This window comes from Bombina bombina, chromosome 2 (assembly GCF_027579735.1).
Source record: "Bombina bombina isolate aBomBom1 chromosome 2, aBomBom1.pri, whole genome shotgun sequence".
Lineage (NCBI taxonomy): Eukaryota > Metazoa > Chordata > Amphibia > Anura > Bombinatoridae > Bombina > Bombina bombina.
The window spans coordinates 651,250,609-651,272,678 of NC_069500.1; the positions used below are offsets into that span (position 1 = coordinate 651,250,609).

Here is a 22,070-nt window from a genome sequence, read left to right on the forward strand (position 1 = left end):
TTACATGAAAGAAAACATAATTTATGTAAGAACTTACCTGATAAATTCATTTCTTTCATATTAGCAAGAGTCCATGAGGCCCACCCTTTTTTGTGGTGGTTATGATTTTTTTGTATAAAGCACAATTATTCCAATTCCTTATTTTTGATGCTTTCGCTCCTTTCTTATCACCCCACTTCTTGGCTATTTGTTAAACTGAATTGTGGGTGTGGTGAGGGGTGTATTTATAGGCATTTTGAGGTTTGGGAAACTTTGCCCCTCCTGGTAGGAATGTATATCCCATACGTCACTAGCTCATGGACTCTTGCTAATATGAAAGAAATTAATTTATCAGGTAAGTTCTTACATAAATTATGTTTTTTTCTAGAATTGGAAATGCTAGAAAATGCTGCTGATACCGGATTAATGTAAGTTAAGCCTGAATACAGTGATTTAATAGCGACTGGTATCATGCTTACTCTCAGGGGTAATACCCTTATAAAATTGCAATATAAAACGTTTGCTGGCATGTTTAATCGTTTTTATATATGCTTTGGTGATAAAACTTAATTGGGGCCTAGTTTTTTCCACATGGCTGGCTTCAATTTTGCCTAGAAACATTTTCCTGAGGCTTTCCACATTTGTAGTATGAGTGGGAGGGGCCTATTTTAGCGCTTTTTTTTTGCGCAGTTAAAATTACAGACTGAGACATCCAGCTTTCCTCAGATGTCCCCTGAATGCTATAGGACATCTCTAAAGGGCTCAAAGGCTTTCCAAAGTCGTTTATTGGGGAAGGTAGGGCCACAGCAGAGCTGTGGCAGTTTGTTGTGACTGTTAAAAAAAAGTCTATATATTGTTTTTTTTATCCGTTTTTTTGAACTAAGGGGTTAATCATCCATTTGCAAGTGGGTGCAATGCTCTGTTAGCTTATTACATACACTGTAAAAACTTTGTTTTATTTACTGCCTTTTTTCACTGTTTTTCAAATTTTGACAATTTGTTTCTCTTAAAGGCACAGTGCCGTTTTTTATATTTGCTTGTTAACTTGATTTAAAGTGTTTTTCAAGCTTGCTAGTCTCATTGCTAGTCTGTACAAACATGTCTGACATAGAGGAAACTCCTTGTTCATTATGTTTAAAAGCCATGGTGGAACCCCCTCTTAGAATGTGTACCAAATGTACTGATTTCACTTTAAGCAATAAAGATCATATTCTGTCTTTAAAAAATTTATCACCAGAGGAATCTGACGAGGGGGAAGTTATGCCGACTAACTCTCCCCACGTGTCAGATCCTTTGACTCACGCTCAAGGGACTCACGCTCAAATGGCGCCAAGTACATCTAGGGCGCCCATAGCGATTACTTTACAAGACATGGCGGCAGTCATGGATAATACACTGTCAGCGGTATTAACCAGACTACCTGAATTTAGAGGTAAGCGAGATAGCTCTGGGGTTAGACGAAATGCAGAAATGCAGCATACTGACGCTTTAAGAACCATGTCTGATACTGCCTCACAATATGCAGAAGCTGAGGAAGGAGAGCTTCAGTCTGTGGGTGATGTTTCTGACTCGGGAAAGATACCTGATTCTGATATTTCTACATTTAAATTTAAGCTTGAACACCTCCGCGTATTGCTCAGGGAGGTTTTAGCTGCTCTGAATGACTGTTACAATTGCAGTGCCATAGAAATTGTGTAGACTGGATAAATACTATGCAGTGCCGGTGTGTACTGATGTTTTTCCAATACCTAAAAGGTTTACAGAAATTATTAATAAGGAATGGGATAGACCAGGTGTGCCGTTCTCTCCCCCTCCTATTTTTAGAAAAATGTTTCCAATAGACGCCACCACACAGGACTTATGGCAGACAGTCCCTAAGGTGGAGGGAGCAGTTTCTACTCTAGCAAAGCGTACTACTATCCCTGTCGAGGACAGTTGTGCTTTTTAGATCCAATGGATAAGAAATTAGGTTACGTTAAGAAAATGTTTATTCAACAAGGTTTTATCCTACAGCCCCTTGCATGCATTGCTCCTGTCACTACTGCGGCGGCGTTCTGGTTTGAGTCTCTGGAAGAGGCTTTACAGGTAGCGACTCCATTGGATGACATACTTGGCAAGCTTAGAGCACTTAAGCTAGCCAATTCTTTTGTTTCTGATGCCATTGTTCATTTGACTAAACTAACGGCTAAGAATTCTGTTTTTGCTATACAGGCGCGCAGGGCGCTATGGCTTAAATCATGGTCAGCTGACGTGACTTCAAAATCTAAGCTACTTAACATTCCCTTCAAGGGGCAGACCCTATTCGGGCCTGGTTTGAAGGAGATTATGGCTGATATCACTGGAGGAAAAGGTCATGCCAGGGCCAAACAGTCTAATTTTCGTGCCTTTCGAAACTTCAAGGCAGGTGCGGCATCAACTTCCTCTAATACAAAACAAGAGGGAACTTTTGCTCAGTCCAAGACGGTCTGGAGACCAAACCAGACCTGGAACAAAGGTAAGCAGGCCAAAAAGCCTGCTGCTGCCTCTAAGACAGCATGAAGGAATGGCCCCCTATCCGGTAACGGATCTAGTAGGGGGCAGACTTTCACTCTTCGCCCAGGCGTCGGCAAGAGATGTCCAGGATCCCTGGGCGTTGGAAATTATATCCCAGGGATATCTTCTGGACTTCAAAGCTTCCCCCCCAAAAGGGAGATTTCACCTTTCACAATTATCTGCAAACCAGATAAAGAGAGAGGCATTCTAACACTGTGTACGAGACCTAGTTATGGGAGTGATCCATCCAGTTCCAAAGGAGGAACAGGGACAGGGTTTTTACTCAAATCTGTCTGTGGTTCCCAAAAAAGAGGGAACCTTCAGACCAATTTTGGATCTAAAGATCTTAAACAAATTCCATCATTCAAGATGGAAAATATTCGTACCATCCTACCTATAATCCAGGAGGGTCGATACATGACTACAGTGGATTTAAAGGATGCTTATCTTCACATTCCGATACACAAAGATCATCATCGGTTTCTCAGGTTTGCCTTCCTAGACAGGCATTACCAGTTTGTAGCTCTTCTCTTTGGATTAGCTACAGCCCCAAGAATCTTTACGAAGGTTCTAGGGTTGCTTCTGACGGTCCTAAGGCCGCGGGGCATAGCAGTGGCCCCTTATTTAGACAACATCCTGATACAGGCGTCAAACTTTCAAATTGCCAAGTCTCATACGGACGTAGTACTGGCATTTCTGAGGTCGCATGGGTGGAAAGTGAACAAGGAAAAGTTCTCTATCCCCACTCACAAGAGTTTCCTTCCTAGGGACTCTGATAGATTCTGTAGAAATGAAAATTTACCTGACGGAGTCCAGGTTATCAAAGCTTCTAAATTCCATTCCGCGCTCTTCGTGGCTCAGTGTATGGAAGTGATCGGCTTAATGGTAGCGACAATGGACATAGTGCCGTTTGCACGCTTACATCTCAGACCGCTGCAACTATGATGCTCAGTCAGTGGAACGGGGATTACACAGATTTGTCCCCTCTACTAAATCTGGATCAAGAGACCAGGGATTCTCTTCTCTGGTGGCTATCTCGGGTCCATCTGTCCAAAGGTATGACCTTTCGCAGGCCAGATTGGACAATTGTTACAACAGATGCCAGCCTTCTAGGTTGGGGTGCAGTCTGGAACTCCCTGAAGGATCAGGGATCGTGGCCTCAGGAGGAGACACTCCTTCCAATAAATAATCTGGAACTGAGAGCGATATTCAATGCCCTTCAGACTTGGCCTCAGTTGGCAACTCTGAGGTACATCATATTTCAGTCGGACAACATCACGACTGTTGCTTACATCAACCATCAAGGGGGAACAAGAAGTTCCCTAGCGATGTTAGAAGTTTCAAAAATAATTTGCTGGGCAGAGATTCACTCTTGCCACCTATCAGCTATCCATATCCCAGGTGTAGAGAACTGGGAGGCGGATTTTCTAAGTCGTTAGACTTTTCATCCGGGGGAGTGGGAACTCCATCCGGAGGTGTTTGCACAATTGATTCATCGTTGGGGCAAACCAGAACTGGATCTCATGGCATCTCGACAGAACGCCAAGCTTCCTTGTTACGGATCCAGGTCCAGGGATCCCAAGGCGACACTGATAGATGCTCTAGCAGCGCCCTGGTCTTTCAACCTGGCTTATGTGTTTCCACCGTTTCCTCTGCTCCCTCGTCTGATTGCCAAGATCAAGCAGGAGAGAGCATCAGTGATTTTGATGGCGCCTGCGTGGCCACGCAGGACCTGGTATGCAGATCTAGTGGACATGTCATCCTTTCCACCATGGACTCTGCCTCTGAGACAGGACCTTCTACTTCAGGGTCCTTTCAACCATCCAAATCTAATTTCTCTGAGACTGACTGCCTGGGGATTGAACGCTTGATTTTATCAAAGCGTGGCTTCTCCGGGTCAGTCATTGATACCTTGATACAGGCACGAAAGCCTGTCACCAGCAAAATTTATCATAAGATATGGCGTAAATATCTTTATTGGTGTGAATCCAAGGGTTACTCATGGAGTAAGGTCAGTATTCCCAGGATATTATCCTTTCTCCAAGAGGGTTTGGAAAAAGGATTGTCAGCTAGTTCCTTAAAGGGACAGATTTCTGCTCTGTCTATTCTTTTGCACAAACGTCTGGCAGATGTTCCAGACGTTCAGGCATTTTGTCAGGCTTTAGTTAGAATCAAGCCTGTGTTTAAACCTGTTGCTCCGCCATGGAGCTTAAATTTGGTTCTTAAGGTTCTTCAAGGAGTTCCGTTTGAACCTCTTCATTCCATAGATATCAAACTTTTATCTTGGAAAGTTCTTTTTTTGTTAGCTATTTCCTCGGCTCGTAGAGTCTCCGAGTTATCTGCCCTACAATGTGATTCTCATCTGATTTTCCATATGGATAAGGTAGTCCTACGTACCAAACCTGGGTTTTTACCTAAGGTGGTATCAAACAAGAATATCAATCAAGAGATTGTTGTTCCATCCTTGTGTCCTAATCCTTCTTCAAAGAAGGAATGTCTATTACACAATCTGGACGTGGTTCGTGCTTTAAAGTTTTACTTACAAGCTACTAAAGATTTCCGTCAAACATCTGCTTTGTTTGTTGTCTACTCTGGACAGAGGAGAGGTCAAAAGGCTTCGGCAACCTCTTTCTTTTTGGCTAAGAAGCATAATCCGCTTAGCCTATGAGACTGCTGGACAGCAGCCTCCTGAAAGGATTACAGCTCATTCTACTAGAGCTGTGGCTTCCACTTGGGCCTTTAAAAATGAGGCTTCTGTTGAACAGATTTGCAAGGCGGCGACTTGGTCTTTGCTTCATACCTTTTCAAAATTCTACAAATGTGATACTTTTGCTTCTTCGGAGGCTATTTTTGGGAGAAAGGTTTTACAGGCAGTGGTACCTTCCGTTTAAGTACCTGCCTTGTCCCTCCCTTCATCCGTGTACTTTAGCTTTGGTATTGGTATCCCACAAGTAATGGATGATCTGTGGACTGGATACACCTTACAAGAGAAAACATAATTTATGCTTACCTAATAAATTTATTTCTCTTGTGGTGTATCCAGTCCACGGCCCGCCCTGTCATTTTAAGGCAGGTAATTTTTTAATTTAAACTACAGTCACCACTGCACCCTATGGTTTCTCCTTTCTCGGCTTGTTTTCGGTCAAATGACTGGATATGGCAGTTAGGGGAGGAGCTATATAACAGCTCTGCTGTGGGTGTCCTTTTGCAACTTCCTGTTGGGAATGAGAATATCCCACAAGTAATGGATGATCCGTGGACTGGATAGACCACAAGAGAAATAAATTTATCAGGTAAGCATAAATTGTGTTTTCTTGAATGGTTCCCACTTAGCTTTGAAGTTTATTATAGTTGGCATTACAGATGGATGATTGCTGGATACCCATGTCATAGCTAACTCCTCTTCCTCAGCACTTAAAGGGACATTAAACCCACATTTTTTCTTTCATGATTCAGATGGAGAATACCATTTTAAACAACTTTCTAATTTACTTCTATTATCTAATTTGTTTCATTATCTTGGTATTCTTTCCTGAAAAGCATATCTAGATAGTCTCAGTAGCTTCTGATTGGTGGCTGCACATAGATGCCTCATGTGATTGGTTTACACTTGTGGACTGTTATTTCTTTATCAAAAAGATATCTAATGAAGCAAATTAGATAATAGAAGTAAATTGGAATGTTGTTTAAAATTGTATTTTCTATCGGAATCATTAAATAATTTTTTGGGGATTAATGTCCCTTTAAGTTTTGACCCTGATACTGTATATTGACAATATTTGCCAAAAGATGAGCTGGAGACGGTGCTTGTCCCATTCATTTTTTTTAATTTTTATTTAAAAAAATCTGATTTAAATCCAAAAAATAAGATTTAAATTAAAAATTTTTTTTTTTTTTTTTTTAAATGATTGATTTTTATCCACCCTGGGTGTAAGGCAGAACAAGGATTTAATTCTGACTGCTGTAAATACTAGCATTAGTAGCCAAACCAATAAGAGAAACACTAAATAAAGCTTTGAAATTGCTGTATGAATCCTCCAAAAAAAAAAAAAAAAACTTTGTGCAAAGAGTTAACATTTTACAAGTTTCTTAAAGCATAATTCCTAAGCATGAGGAAAATGTATGCAAATTTTATACATCCCTAATTTTAGGTCAGTGAGACAGTTATCAATAACTCAATCTCCTTTTTGTCAGAAAACCAGAAAAAAAAATCCAAATATTTCAAAACAATGGTAACAGATGAATGCCAAAGGAAATCGCCAATATTAAAAATGAAATAGTGTTATTTTCTATGCTTCACTCATTTAGAACAAAGTTACTCAGACAGACCGGGTAGCAGAATGCAAACCATTGCAAAAAGTTCTTTGATTAGATGATTACCAGAAACCAATTTTGCATTGTTTTTAACCAATTATATTTTTAAGTAGAGCCCAATTTTCAAGTGTATGATCTTGTGCAACATAAACCAGATATTAAAGTCACTGAAAATAGGTTGGTGTCTTCACTGGAATTAAGCCAAGAAAGAAAAGTAAATAAGGGTCTTAGATAAACCTTTAGAGGTTTTCCATTCTTATGCAAGGTGGGAGACAGACAAATGTATCCCACTCTCCCAGACTAGATTACCTAATTTATGAGTGTTCAAAAGATCTTGTTCCAAATAAAAAGTCCCAAGAAATCAACTTTTCAGATGTCAGGCAGCAAGTTTAAGTGAAATATCGGTGAATACTTCACCTGGGTTGGTGTCTTTACTGAGATTAAGCTGGAAAAAGCATATGCGAGGTTACATGGGATTATTAACAAATAGAGCTTCAGGTTGTAAACAGAGGCAGGCAAAACCAACATGCACCTCACACTCCCAGACTGGAATACCAAGCCACAGGACTTGCTGCTTCTTATAAATATAGCATAGCCTGCAAGTTGTAGCAAAAGAGGACCGCTTCAGGACACTCCTACTTACATCAGGAGTTTATAAGCTTAGGGCACTTGGCATACTTACAGGGATCAGATCTCTTCCCTGTTCTGGTAGGGCTTCAACAACACTGCAACAAAGCTCAACGCAGATGGATGGCGCTATTCAATAGTGGAACAAGTCAATGGATAACCATGACAGGCAACTCCACCACGCCCCTCCCCCCCCATTTCCCCTCATGTCTGATAGTTACCACATAATTCCCCTCTGATAAAAAAAATCTAATTTACTCCTATTTTTCTTCGTTCTCTTTGTATCTTTATTTGAAAAGCAAGAATGTAAGCTTAGCTGGTCCATTTTTGGTTCAGCACCTGGGTAGCCATTGCTGATTGGTGGCTAAATATAGCATGCATGTTGCATGTTCTATCTGAATTATTAGAGAAAAAAAATTGGGTTTCATCTCTTTAAATGTTGATTTCAAGGCTCCACCAAAAATTCGAAGGGTATTTCAGGTTTCTGATTTGGTCTGACTATATAGCCAAGGAATGGAAAAAGCCAGTCGTGCCTTTTACTCCTTTCTCCAGATTTAAGAAAAAGTACCTAATTCCATAACAGAATGGATAGAAACAAATATTATACAATAGGGCAGACATCAGACAATGGGTTAGTTAAAGGGGAAGTTGACAGAATACTTATTACATCCTGATTTACAAAAAACAATGGATGACTCTCACAATGTTAGACACTTCACACCTAGACTGGACATGCAAACACATAACAGCAGGAGGCGCCATGATCTGGATGTTTGTGCTGATTGCATTCTCCTGCTCTGAGTCAAGAGGTGGTTTGGAGCAGGCAATGTTAGTTTGGGCTTTCACCTTATACCCCAACAAAACACAGTAACCCCAACTCTGTATCAGGGCCCAGCAGTTCTCAGAGTCTCTGGGTATTTGGGTAAATGGGGTACACACACACACACACATATATATAGATAGATAGATAGATATAATTGCATGCTCTATCTGAATCATGAAAGTTCAATATTGACTAGACTATTCCTTTAATAGAAACAGCCGCAATCACTGTGGTTGCTAATGATTAAAGACTTCAAATAAAAATTGATATGGATAAATACACAAAATAAAATTATAAATAAGATTACTGGTTTAATAAAACATAGTAAATCTGCAGCTCCCTTAGAAATAAGTCAATACATTTGTTGAAATGCAGAATCACTTAATCTTCAATCTTCTTTGATAGCCTGTAGTAGTGTTTCTGATACATCTGTTTTCCAATGAGTATATATTTAGATGAGAGAAAATGAATGCAGAAACTTATCAAAGTAGACTTCTATAAACATGAGCAATGTTTATTTACCATCCTGGTACATTTAAGTCCACACAAATTACTTTTACCTTTCTTGCTGTACAATGCCTTGCAAAAGTATTCATACTTTTTACCTATTTTGTTACAGTACAGCCTTAAGTTAAATGTTTTATTAATCTGAATTTTATGTGATGGATCAGAACACAATAGTCTAAGTTGGTGAAGTGAAATGAGAAAAATATATACATAAAACTATTTTTTAGAAATGGAAAACAGAAAATTGTCATGTGCGTATGTATTCACCCCCTTTGTTATGAAGCCCATAAAAATCTCTGGTGCAACTAATTACCTTCAGAAGTCACATAATTAGTGAAATGATGTCCACCTGTGTGCAATCTAAGTGTCACATGATCTGTCATTACATATACACACCTTTTTTGAAAGTCCCCAGAGGCTGCAACACCTAAGCAAGAGGCACCACTAACCAAACACTGCCATGAAGACAAAGGAACTCTCCAAACAAGTAGGTCAATGTTGCTAAGTACAAGTCAGGGTTAGGTTATAAAAACATATCCAAATCTTTGATGATCCCCAGGAGCACCATCAAATCTATCATAACAAAATGGAAAGAACATGGCACAACAGCAAACCTGCCAAGAGACGGCCGCCCACCAAAACTCACGGACCGGGCAAGGAGGGCATTAATCAGAGGTGCAGCACAGAGACCTAGGGTAACCCTGGAGGAGCTGCAGAGTTCCACAGCAGAGACTGGAGTATCTTACATAGGACGACAATAAGCCGTACGCTCCATAGAGTTGGGCTTTATGGCAGAGTGGCCAGAAGAAAGCCATTACTTTCAGAAAAAAACAAAATGGCACGTTTTGAGTTTGCGAAAAGGCATGTAGGAGATTCCCAAAATGTATGGAAGAAGGTGCTCTGGTCTGATGAGACTAAAATTTAACTTTTCGTCCATCAAAGAAAACGCTATGTCTGGCGGAAACCCAAAACATCAAATCACCCAAAGAACACCATCCCCACAGTGAAACATGGTGGTTGCAGCATCATGCTGTGGTGATGTTTTTCAGCAGCCGGGATTGGGAAACTGGTAAGAGTTGAGGAAAGATGGATGGTGCTAAATACAGGGATATTCTTGAGCAAAACCTGTACCACTCTGTGCGTGATTTGAGGCTAGGACGGAGGTTCACCTTCCAGCAGGTCAATGACCCCAAACACACTGCTAAAGCAACACTTGAGTGGTTTAAGGGGAAACATGTAAATGTGTTGGAATGGCCTAGTCAAAGCCCAGACCTCAATCCAATAGAAAATCTGTGGTCAGACTTAGATTGCTGTTCACAAGCGCAAACCATCCAACTTGAAGGAGCTGGAGCAGTTTTGCAAGGAGGAATGGGCAAAAATCCCAGTGGTAAGATGTGGCAAGCTCATAGAGACTTATCCAAAGCGACTTGAAGGTGTGATTGCCGCAAAAGGTGACTCTACAAAGTATTGACTTTAGGGGGTTGAATAGTTATGCACATTGACTTTTTCTGTTATTTTGTCCTATTAGTTGTTTGCTTCACAATAAAAAAAATAAAAAAACATCTTCAAAGATGTGGGCATGTTCTGTAAATTAAATGATGCAAATCCTCATAATCCATGTTAATTTCAGGTTGTGAGGCAACAAAACAAGAAAATGCCAAGGGGGTGGTTAATACTTTTGCAAGGCATTGTATTTTCGTGTGACCTGGTTGACACTAATGCATTCAAAGTCATTGCCTTTAGATTAAGACCAGTTCAAATGTTTTTATCTGAAATAGTCCTTAAAGATACTTTTGTGTCTCAGGGTTGCTCATGTGCTTGCACACAGCTTTTCTTAACCCCTTAATGACCAGACCATTTTTCAATTTTCTTACCCTTAAGGACAAAGGCTATTTTTACATTTCTGCTGTTGGTGTTTAGCTGTAATTTTCCTCATACTCATTTACTGTACCCACACATTTATATATTGTTTTTCTCGCCATTAAATGGACTTTCTAAAGATACCATTATTTTCATCATATCTTATAATTTACTATAAATTTTTTTTATAAAATATGAGGAAAAAATAGAAAAAACACACTTTTTCTAACTTTGACCCCCAAAATCTGTTAACTTTGACCCCCAAAATCTGTTAAACATCTACAATCACCAAAAAACACCCATGCTAAATAGTTTCTAAATTTTGTCCTGAGTTTAGAAATACCCAATGTTTACATATTCTTTGCTTTTTTGCAAGTTATAGGACAATAAATACAAGTAGAACTTTGCTATTTCCAAACCACTAGTATTGGTCTAGGCCCATATTGGTATATTTCATGCCACCATTTCACCGCCAAATGCGATCAAATAAAAGTTCACTTTTTCACAAATTTTGTCACAAACTTTAGGTATCTCACTGAAATTATTTACAAACAGCTTCTGCAATTATGGCACAAATGGTTGTAAATGCTTCTCTGGGATCCCCTTTGTTCAGAAATAGCACTTATATGGCTTTGGGGTTGCTTTTTGTTCATTAGAAGGCCGCTAAATGCCGCTGTGCACCACATGTGTTTTATGCCCAGCAGTGAAGGGGTTAATTAGGGAGCTTGTAGGGTTAATTTTAGCTTTAGTGTAGTAGACAACCCCAAGTATTGATCTATGCCCATTTTGGTATATTTCATGCCACCATTTCACTGCCAAATGCGAGCAAATAAAACATTTTTTTTTTTTTACATTTTTCACAATTTTAGGTTTTTCACTGAAATTCTTTTCAGACAGCTTGTGCAATTATGGCACAAATTGTTGTGAAAGCTTCTCTGGGATCCCCTTTGTTCAGAAATAGCAGACTTATATGACTTTGGCGTTGTTTTTTGGTAATTAGAAGGCCGCTAAATGCTGCTGCGCACCACACATGAATTATGTCCAGCAGTGAAGGGGTTAGTTAGGTAGCTTGAAGGGAGCTTGCAGGGTTAATTTTAGCTTTAGTGTAGAGATCAGCCTCCCACCTGAGACATCCCACCCCCTGATCCCTCCCAAACACCTTTCTTCCCTCCCACCCCACAATTGTCCCCACCATCTTAAGTACTGGCAGAAAGTCTGCCAGTACTAAATAAAAGGAGTTTTCTTTCATGTAATTAGCAAGAGTCCATGAGCTAGTGACGTATGGGATATACATTCCTACCAGGAGGGGCAAAGTTTCCCAAACCTCAAAATGCCTATAAATACACCCCTCACCACACCCACAATTCAGTTTTACAAACTTTGCCTCCGATGGAGGTGGTGAAGTAAGTTTGTGCTAGATTCTACGTTGATATGCGCTCCGCAGCAAGTTGGAGCCCGGTTTTCCTCTCAGCGTGCAGTGAATGTCAGAGGGATGTGAGGAGAGTATTGCCTATTTGAATGCAGTGATCTCCTTCTACGGGGTCTATTTCATAGGTTCTCTGTTATCGGTCGTAGAGATTCATCTCTTACCTCCCTTTTCAGATCGACGATATACTCTTATATATACCATTACCTCTGCTGATTCTCGTTTCAGTACTGGTTTGGCTTTCTACAAACATGTAGATGAGTGTCCTGGGGTAAGTAAATCTTATTTTCTGTGACACTCTAAGCTATGGTTGGGCACTTTGTTTATAAAGTTCTAAATATATGTATTCAAACATTTATTTGCCTTGACTCAGAATGTTCAACATTCCTTATTTTTCAGACAGTCAGTTTCATATTTGGGATAATGCACTTGAATTAATCAATTTTTTCTTACCTTCAAAAATTTGACTCTTTTTTCCCTGTGGGCTGTTAGGCTCGCGGGGGCTGAAAATGCTTCATTTTATTGCGTCATTCTTGGCGCGGACTTTTTTGGCGCAAAAAATTCTTTTCCGTTTCCGGCGTCATACGTGTCACCGGAAGTTGCGTCATTTTTTGACGTTATTTTGCGCCAAAAATGTCGGCGTTCCGGATGTGGCGTCATTTTTGGCGCCAAAAGCATTTAGGCGCCAAATAATGTGGGCGTCTGATTTGGCGCTAAAAAAAAAAAAAATATGGGCGTCGCTTTTGTCTCCACATTATTTCAGTCTCATTTTTTCATTGCTTCTGGTTACTAGAAGCTTGTTCTTTGGCATTTTTTCCCATTCCTGAAACTGTCATTTAAGGAATTTGATCAATTTTGCTTTATATGTTGTTTTTTCTCTTACATATTGCAAGATGTCTCACGTTGCATCTGAGTCAGAAGATACTACAGGAAAATCGCTGTCTAGTGCTGGATCTACCAAAGCTAAGTGTATCTGCTGTAAACTTTTGGTAGCTATTCCTCCGGCTGTTGTTTGTATTAATTGTCATGACAAACTTGTTAATGCAGATAATATTTCCTTTAGTAAAGTACCATTGCCTGTTGCAGTTCCTTCAACATCTAAGGTGCAGAATGTTCCTGATAACATAAGAGATTTTGTTTCTGAATCCATAAAGAAGGCTGTCTGTTATTTCTCCTTCTAGTAAACGTAAAAAATCTTTTAAAACTTCTCTCCCTACAGATGAATTTTTAAATAAACATCATCATTCTGATGACTCTTCTGGTTCAGAGGATTCTGTCTCAGAGATTGATGCTGATAAATCTTCATATTTATTTAAAATGGAATTTATTCGTTCTTTACTTAAAGAAGTACTAATTGCTTTAGAAATAGAGGATTCTGGTCCTCTTGATACTAATTCTAAACGTTTAGATAAGGTATTTAAATCTCCTGTGGTTATTCCAGAAGTTTTTCCTGTTCCTAATGCTATTTCTGCAGTAATTTCCAAAGAATGGGATAAATTGGGTAATTCATTTACTCCTTCTAAACGTTTTAAGCAATTATATCCTGTGCCGTCTGACAGATTAGAATTTTGGGACAAAATCCCTAAAGTTGATGGGGCTATTTCTACCCTTGCTAAACGTACTACTATTCCTACGTCAGATGGTACTTCGTTTAAGGATCCTTTAGATAGGAAAATTGAATCCTTTCTAAGAAAAGCTTATCTGTGTTCAGGTAATCTTCTTAGACCTGCTATATCATTGGCTGATGTTGCTGCAGCTTCAACTTTTTGGTTGGAAACTTTAGCGCAACAAGTAACAGATCATGATTCTCATGATATTATTATTCTTCTTCAGCATGCTAATAATTTTATCTGTGATGCCATTTTTGATATTATCAGAGTTGATGTCAGGTTTATGTCTCTAGCTATTTTAGCTAGAAGAGCTTTATGGCTTAAGACTTGGAATGCTGATATGGCTTCTAAATCAACTCTACTTTCCATTTCTTTCCAGGGTAACAAATTATTTGGTTCTCAGTTGGATTCTATTATCTCAACTGTTACTGGTGGGAAAGGAACTTTTTTACCACAGGATAAAAAATCTAAGGGTAAAAACAGGGCTAATAATCGTTTTCGTTCCTTTCGCTTCAACAAAGAACAAAAGCCTAATCCTTCATCCTCAGGAGCAGTTTCAGTTTGGAAACCATCTCCGGTCTGGAATAAATCCAAGCCTGCTAGAAAGGCAAAGCCTGCTTCTAAGTCCACATGAAGGTGCGGCCCTCATTCCAGCTCAGCTGGTAGGGGGCAGGTTACGTTTTTTCAAAGAAATTTGGATCAATTCTGTTCACAATCTTTGGATTCAAAACATTGTTTCAGAAGGGTACAGAATTGGTTTCAAGATGAGACCGCCTGCAAAGAGATTTTTTCTTTCCCGTGTCCCAGTAAATCCAGTGAAAGCTCAAGCATTTCTGAATTGTGTTTCAGATCTAGAGTTGGCTGGAGTAATTATGCCAGTTCCAGTTCCGGAACAGGGGATGGGGTTTTATTCAAATCTCTTCATTGTACCAAAGAAGGAGAATTCCTTCAGACCAGTTCTGGATCTAAAAATATTGAATCGTTATGTAAGGATACCAACGTTCAAGATGGTAACTGTAAGGACTATCTTGCCTTTTGTTCAGCAAGGGCATTATATGTCCACAATAGATTTACAGGATGCATATCTGCATATTCCGATTCATCCAGATCATTATCAGTTCCTGAGATTCTCTTTTCTGGACAAGCATTACCAGTTTGTGGCTCTGCCGTTTGGCCTAGCTACAGCTCCAAGAATTTTTACAAAGGTTCTCGGTGCCCTTCTGTCTGTAATCAGAGAACAGGGTATTGTGGTATTTCCTTATTTGGACGATATCTTGGTACTTGCTCAGTCTTTACATTTAGCAGAATCTCATACGAATCGACTTGTGTTGTTTCTTCAAGATCATGGTTGGAGGATCAATTTACCAAAAAGTTCATTGATTCCTCAGACAAGGGTAACTTTTCTTTAACAGACAAGAGACGTCTAAAATTGATTTCAGCTTGTCGAAACCTTCAGTCACAATCATTCCCTTCGGTAGCCTTATGCATGGAAATTCTAGGTCTTATGACTGCTGCATCGGACGCGATCCCCTTTGCTCGTTTTCACATGAGACCTCTTCAGCTCTGTATGCTGAATCAATGGTGCAAGGATTACACAAAGATATCTCAATTAATATCTTTAAAACCGATTGTTCGACACTCTCTAACGTGGTGGACAGATCACCATCGTTTGATTCAGGGGGCTTCTTTTGTGCTTCCGACCTGGACTGTAATTTCAACAGATGCAAGTCTCTCAGGTTGGGGAGCTGTGTGGGGATCTCTGACGGCACAAGGAGTTAGGGAATCTCAGGAGGTGAGATTACCGATCAATATTTTGGAACTCCGTGCAATTTTCAGAGCTCTTCAGTTTTGGCCTCTTCTGAAGAGAGAATCGTTCATTTGTTTTCAGACAGACAATGTCACAACTGTGGCATACATCAATCATCAAGGAGGGACTCACAGTCCTCTGGCTATGAAAGAAGTATCTCGAATTTTGGTTTGGGCGGAATCCAGCTCCTGTCTAATCTCTGCGGTTCATATCCCAGGTATAGACAATTGGGAAGCGGATTATCTCAGTCGCCAAACGTTGCATCCGGGCGAATGGTCTCTTCACCCAGAGGTATTTCTTCAGATTGTTCAAATGTGGGAACTTCCAGAAATAGATCTGATGGCGTCTCATCTAAACAAGAAACTTCCCAGGTATCTGTCCAGATCCCGGGATCCTCAGGCGGAGGCAGTGGATGCATTATCACTTCCTTGGAAGTATCATCCTGCTTATATCTTTCCGCCTCTAGTTCTTCTTCCAAGAGTAATCTCCAAGATTCTGAAGGAATGCTCGTTTGTTCTGCTGGTAGCTCCGGCATGGCCTCACAGGTTTTGGTATGCGGATCTTGTCCGGATGGCCTCTTGCCAACCGTGGACTCTTCCGTTAAGACCAGACCTTCTGTCACAAGGTCCTTTTTTCCATCAGGATCTGAAATCCTTAAATTTAAAGGTATGGAGATTGAACGCTTGATTCTTGGTCAAAGAGGTTTCTCTGAATCTGTGATTAATACTATGTTACAGGCTCGTAAATCTGTATCTAGAGAGATATATTATAGAGTCTGGAAGACTTATATTTCTTGGTGTCTTTCTCATCATTTTTCTTGGCATTCTTTTAGAATACCGAGAATTTTACAGTTTCTTCAGGATGGTTTAGATAAGGGTTTGTCCGCAAGTTCCTTGAAAGGTCAAATCTCTGCTCTTTCTGTTCTTTTTCACAGAAAGATTGCTATTCTTCCTGATATTCATTGTTTTGTACAAGCTTTGGTTCGTATAAAACCTGTCATTAAGTCAATTTCTCCTCCTTGGAGTTTGAATTTGGTTCTGGGAGCTCTTCAAGCTCCTCCGTTTTGAACCTATGCATTCATTGGACATTAAATTACTTTCTTGGAAAGTTTTGTTCCTTTTGGCTATCTCTTCTGCCAGAAGAGTTTCTGAATTATCTGCTCTTTCTTGTGAGTCTCCTTTTCTGATTTTTCATCAGGATAAGGCGGTGTTGCGAACTTCTTTTGAATTTTTACCTAAAGTTGTGAATTCCAACAACATTAGTAGAGAAATTGTGGTTCCTTCATTATGTCCTAATCCTAAGAATTCTAAGGAGAAATCGTTGCATTCTTTGGATGTTGTTAGTAGCTTCAACATAATATTTCAAAGCTCTAAGTCTTTCCGAAAGACTTCTAGTCTATTTGTTATTGTTTCCGGTGCTAGAAAAGGCCAGAAAGCTTCTGCCATTTCTTTGGCATCTTGGTTGAAATCTTTAATTCATCTTGCCTATGTTGAGTCGGGTAAAACTCCGCCTCAGAGGATTACAGCTCATTCTACTAGGTCAGTTTCTACTTCCTGGGCGTTTAGGAATGAAGCTTCGGTTGATCAGATTTGCAAAGCAGCAACTTGGTCCTCTTTGCATACTTTTACTAAATTCTACCATTTTGATATATTTTCTTCTTCTGAAGCAGTTTTTGGTAGAAAAGTACTTCAGGCAGCGGTTTCAGTTTGAATCTTCTGCTTATGTTTTTCATTAAACTTTATTTTGGGTGTGGATTATTTTCAGCAGGAATTGGCTGTCTTTATTTTATCCCTCCCTCTCTAGTGACTCTTGTGTGGAAAGATCCACATCTTGGGTAATCATTATCCCATACGTCACTAGCTCATGGACTCTTGCTAATTACATGAAAGAAAACATAATTTATGTAAGAACTTACCTGATAAATTCATTTCTTTCATATTAGCAAGAGTCCATGAGGCCCGCCCTTTTTTTGTGGTGGTTATGATTTTGTATAAAGCACAATTATTCCAATTCCTTATTTTATATGCTTTCGCACTTTTTTATCACCCCACTTCTTGGCTATTCGTTAAACTGAATTGTGGGTGTGGTGAGGGGTGTATTTATAGGCATTTTGAGGTTTGGGATACTTTGCCCCTCCTGGTAGGAATGTATATCCCATACGTCACTAGCTCATGGACTCTTGCTAATATGAAAGAAATGAATTTATCAGGTAAGTTCTTACATAAATTATGTTTTTTTTGTTTTTGTTTTTTTAAATAAAAATATTAAAATATTTTAGCTGTGATGAACCCCTGCCTTAGCCCCCAACCTCCCTGATCTCCCCCCCCTCTCTCTAACCCTCCCCCCTACCTAATTGCCGCCATCTTGGGTACTGGCAGCTGTCTGCCAGTACCCAGTTTGCCCCCCAAAAACATTTTTTTTCTTTTTAACTTTTTCTGTAGTATAGCAGCCCCCCCACAATACCCTTACCCCCTCCCCCTCCCCGATCCTTTTATATTTACATTTTATTTAACTTTTTCCCCCCTCCCTCCTCATTGGTGTCAGTGGCTAATGCGCGCGGGCACACGCTCGCGCGCCCCCGCAGGCCCCCTGCAGGTAGCGATGGGCCGCCCACCCGCCTTCCTGCTACGCTCCCACCCACCAACGAACGGCACCATCGCTACCGGTGCAGAGAAGGCCACAGAGTGGCTCTCTGCATCAGAGGCTTGTAAAAAGGTATTGCAGGATGCCTCCAGATCGAGGCATCACTGCAATACCCTGAGAGCTGCTGTTAGACAACTGACGTACCAGGTATGTCTATTGTCATTAACTGTTAGTTTTTGCTTGACGTACCTGGTACGTCAGTTGTCATTAAGGGGTTAAAGGGACACTGAACCCAATTTTTTTCTTTCGTGATTTAGATAGAGCATGCAATTTTAAGCAACTTTTTAATTTACTCCTATTATCACATTTTCTTCATTCTCTTGATATCTTTATTTGAAATACAAGTTTAGATGCCGGTCCAATTTTCGTGAACCACCTTACTTGTTCTTGCTGATTGGTGGATAAATTCATCCACCAATGAACAAGTGCTTTCTAGGGACTGAACCAAACAAATAGCTTAGATGCCTTCTTTTTCAAATAAAGATATCAAGAGAATGAAGAAAAATTGATAGGAGTAAATTAGAAAGTTGCTTAAAATTGCATGCTCTATATGAATCGCAAATGAAAAAAATGAAGTTCAGTGCCCCTTTAAGATTCAAAGTGTAAGCTGTGCAGAACTTTTGCACATGCTCAGTAGTAACTGGTGTTTCAGAAAGTGTGAATATTAAGAGATGGTGTGCATTTTTTCCCCACTTTCATGATTCAGATAGAACATGCAATTTTAAACCACTTTACATTTTGCTTCTATTATCAAATTTTCTTTGTTCTTTTGGTATATTTTGTTGAAAAGCACACATTGACTCAGGTTTTTGACTCCAGTGCCTTTTTAACTTACCTTTATTCGCTCACTGTCTAATCACAGCACGTCCGATACGCTGGTCAACTAAATGTAGCTTTACCCAGCTTGGGTGCACATTTAGTAAAAGGCACATACATCTTTATTTTCCCTTTATTTACGTAGTGCAGAATTATGTAACCTGTATTCCAACGTTTACTGTCCCTTTTAAACCTTTTATTTTACTTCTGTTAAATTTGATTTGTTCTTAAATGTATTCTTTTGTGGAAGATTACATCTAGGTAAGGTGATGGGAGCTTAAAAGCATGCAGTTTTTGTACAATGTTTTGAGCGATGTTATACATAGGTGCAGTGTTCTCCACCAAAAAATTTGCGAGCCATCTGGCATTATAAAGTAGCTGGGTGGAGGCAGTGTAATACTGTCTTCTTTGAACAAAATAATTGCATCATTTATTTCATGGTAATTAGTTAAACATTGAAAGGGTTTAATTAGGTAGCTTGCAAGGTTAATTTTAGTTTTAGTCTAGGGGCTAGCCTCCCATCTGACACTTCCCACCCTCTGATCCCTCTCAAACAGCTCTTCCCTCCCCCACCCCCACAGGTCACCCCATCTAAAGTATTGGTAGGCAGTCTGCCAGTAATTCGTTTTAGACTTTTCTTTTTTTTCTCTTCAGTGTAGAATTACCTTCCCATCTCCCTGATCCCTCCCAAAAAGCTCTCTAACCCCCCTCCTCTAACAAGTCTCTGCCATCTTAGGTACTGGCAGCTGTCTGCCAGTACCCAGTTATTTAGCCATTTTTCTTTCTTTGTTTTCTTTAATAATAATAAAAAAATCTTTCTGTAGTGTAGCTGCCCCCTCACCCTCCTTCCCACTTCCTGCTGCTATAAGCTTTTTTTTCTTCTTTTCTGCCGTGTAGCAATCCTACCCATTCCCGCCTCCCTCCTAACCCTCCCACCACTACTGCCCGATGCAGAGAGGGACACAGTGTCCCTCTTTGCATCGGTACCTCTGCAAGTCTATTTCTGCACTGCCCCACTTAAGGGGCATGCAGAAATAGCGCAATCTCGCTACTTTTAGCAAGATCGCGGCAGCGGGAGGCCCAGGACAGCAGCGTCGATCAAGGTACGACACTGGTCCTTAAGGCAGGACTCGACAAACCCAGGAGCCTGGGAGCCACTGGCTCCTAGAATTTTACTCCTGTTTGGGTTATTCTCCATATATCTATAGACAAATACCACTGTCTGGCTCGTAAATATTCTTACTGGTTCCTAAATTTTTAAACAGATTTGCCAACCCCTGCCTTAAGGGCTTAACGGCCATCACCGAACAGGGTACGGCGCTAGTAGTTAAGGGGTTAAAAAAGGATACCAAGAGAACCAAGCAAAATTGAAAAAAGAAATTAAAAATTCTTTATCCAATCCATTTAAGCTTAATTTTGACTTCACTTTAAGTCTATGATTAAGGCAGGTTCTCAGCTGAAATAAGAGACCAGTGTGTCCCTACCCTGGTTTTATTTATTTTTAATGCAGTTTTGTTGCATTTAATCAGCAATAATTAAAAGTTTAGATCTGGACTCCACTACATACATAAAGTTGGTGCAACAAAATTATTTGTTGTCCAATTAAGTGCTTTCTTAAATTAACTTTGTCCAAAAGTATGCTTTCTAATCAGTGGTTTGATTCCTAAGCTTAATGAAATAGAACATTTGTACTTTATTTACTTTTACAAGATTTATTTTGCTGCTTTAATTATAGTTGTTCTTCTTTTTCTTACCAGAGTGTTCTAGAAAATCATTCAGAAGTGGACTTGTCTGACACAAAGGGAAGTGATTTAGTTCCTGGTCAAAAAAAGCGAATTGCACATTCATCTGCTAAATGTAACACTAAAAATCGTTCTAGAAGTACTGTAAGTGTATATATAACACCACTATTATGAGCTATGTTTTATGTTGTGGTTGTTGAGTATATTAACAACCTCTGGATAGTTATAGGCAAATGAACAATTATGCTAGAAGGTATTTTTTTTTTTCTCTTCTGTAGGTTAAATCAAACAGTGTACTTGTGCCTTACAGAGAACCTGCTCCCCAGCAAATACCGCATGCTAAAATACTTCAAGTGCAACAACAAGCAGTTCAAATAACTGCTGCTGTAAAAAGCGGTCAAGCATTTGTAGCTTCAACACAGAGAAAGTTCACAGGGTGCATCTCACCAGCCTTTCACAATTTTGGACAGATGGGTATGAATATAGTTTGATGCTCACTAATGCTTAGAGTAATAAAATGAAAACAATGCCAATCTTCTACAAAATAGACAATATGGTATTTTTGCAACTTTATGCAAACCATCGGCTAGATTACGAGTTTTGCGTTAAAAGCTATGCTACGCTGGTATTACAAGTTTTTACAAACCCGACAAGAAGTGAGCGTTGAGCAAAATTTTGCTCATTACCGCACTCCAATACCAGCGCTGCTTACATTACCGGTGAGCATAGGAATCAACGGGGAGAGCTGGCTGAAGAAAAGTCTAACACCTGCAAAAAAGCAGCGTAAAGCTCCTTAACACAACCCCATTGATTCCTATGGGGAAATACTTTTTATGTCTACACCTAACATGAACCCTGAGTCTAAACACCCCTAATCTTACACTTATTAAACCCTAATCTGCCACCCCGACATTTACATTATAATTATTAACCCCTTATCTGCTGCTCCGGACACCGCCATCACCTACATTATACTTATGAACCACTAATCTGCTGCCCCCAACATCGCCGAACCCTACATTATATTTATTAACCCCTACTCTGCCGTTCCCAATGTCGCTGCCACCTACCTACACTTAACCCCTAATCTGCCGCCCCAACGTCGCCGCCACTATAATAAACATATTAACCAAAACCGCCGCACTCCCTCCTCGCAAACATTCGTTAAATATTAACCCATAATCTGCCCTAACATCGTCGCCACCTACATTCATTAACCCCTAATATGCTGCCCCAACGTCGCCGCCACTATACTAAATGTATTAACCCCTAAACCTAAGTCTAACCCCAACACCCCCTAACTTAAATAGAATTAAAAGAAATCTTAACTACATTATTCCTATTTAAAACTAAATACTTTCCTATAAAATAAGCCCAAAGCTAG

At 39.8% G+C, this 22,070-nt stretch overlaps 1 protein-coding gene across 1 annotated transcript in view; it reads left to right on the top strand.

Annotated features, from left to right (window-relative positions):
- Window positions 1-22,070, top strand: part of LOC128647210 (RNA exonuclease 1 homolog) — a 681,669-nt gene that overhangs the window by 130,754 nt on the left and 528,845 nt on the right. The window contains exons 6-7 of the mRNA XM_053699994.1: window positions 20,702-20,830; window positions 20,965-21,160. Of these exons, the coding sequence (XP_053555969.1) occupies window positions 20,702-20,830; window positions 20,965-21,160 (325 nt within the window). The remainder of the gene's footprint in view (window positions 1-20,701; window positions 20,831-20,964; window positions 21,161-22,070) is intronic.